Source organism: Acanthisitta chloris, unplaced genomic scaffold (genome assembly GCF_000695815.1).
Source record: "Acanthisitta chloris isolate BGI_N310 unplaced genomic scaffold, ASM69581v1 scaffold25050, whole genome shotgun sequence".
Lineage (NCBI taxonomy): Eukaryota > Metazoa > Chordata > Aves > Passeriformes > Acanthisittidae > Acanthisitta > Acanthisitta chloris.
In genome coordinates this window covers 83-984 of record NW_008652595.1, presented here as the reverse complement: position 1 = coordinate 984, position 902 = coordinate 83, and the positions used below count along the sequence as shown (strand labels likewise).

Here is a 902-nt window from a genome sequence, read left to right as displayed (position 1 = left end):
TGGTATTATTTGCAAATTATGCCTTTGCACACAGCTAGGTTGTAGCCTCAACAGAAAAGGGATCTTCAGCGGCAATTCACTGATTGCAGCTACACAGCACTGCTCTATCAACAACATGGTTGTTTTTCTGCAAAACAAAACTAAAGGGATGAAAAGAAGCGGTGAGAAAACTTTTCCTAAGGTATTATTCGACCGTATAGTGCTGCAAATCTACTAAACCTTAAGTCGCTACACACATTTGTTGCACTATATTATATGACCAAGAACTCCAGACTACCAGGGAGAAAGTGAATGTAAGGATACATAAAAAATAAATATTTTTTTAAAATTATGAATTTACTTACAAGCATTTGTCACTGAAAAACTGTTGGAAGAGTCCAAGTGATCAACATGATAGTTCAAATGAAAGGGCTTTTCTGTGGTATTTTGGTTTGTGTTGTATAACTGCACAGCAAATCGAAATGCACTGTGCTCCTGAACAGTGTTCCTCATGAAAAGTCCACCTAGGATGGAAAAGAAAAAAAAAGCGAAAAGATATTTCAGAATGAATGTAGAGGAGAAACCCTGGCAGCAAGTTACATTTGCATGCTGTACATTGTAGGAAAGAATGAACAGGTGCTGGCTGAACCTGAGCACATAACTTTGACTGAGCACCTACATGAAATACATATTCCAAGTCCAAAGTCAGGCTTTTAAAGCCACACATCACATCCAAGCGCCCCCCGAGCGACGGGAGCCGCTGCGAGCTGCAGGCGCACCTTGAAAGCCAGGCCACTTCCACACGGATGCCCACACAGAGATTTAAAAGTCTAACTCGGGGAACCGTGGCTCCTAAATCATCTCCAGGCTACAGAAATATCGCCGCCGTGGAGTTGTGTGCGAGCACACGGCGGCGCGGCGAA

General features: G+C 42.8%; 1 protein-coding gene across 1 annotated transcript in view; it reads right to left on the bottom strand.

Moving 5' to 3' along the window:
• Window positions 1-504, bottom strand: part of GRIA3 (glutamate receptor, ionotropic, AMPA 3) — a 147,697-nt gene extending 147,193 nt beyond the window's left edge. The window contains exon 1 of the mRNA XM_009077889.1: window positions 345-504. Coding sequence (XP_009076137.1) covers window positions 345-492 — 148 coding nt within the window. The 5' untranslated portion in view covers window positions 493-504. The remainder of the gene's footprint in view (window positions 1-344) is intronic.
• Between the last annotated feature and the right edge of the window lie 398 nt (window positions 505-902).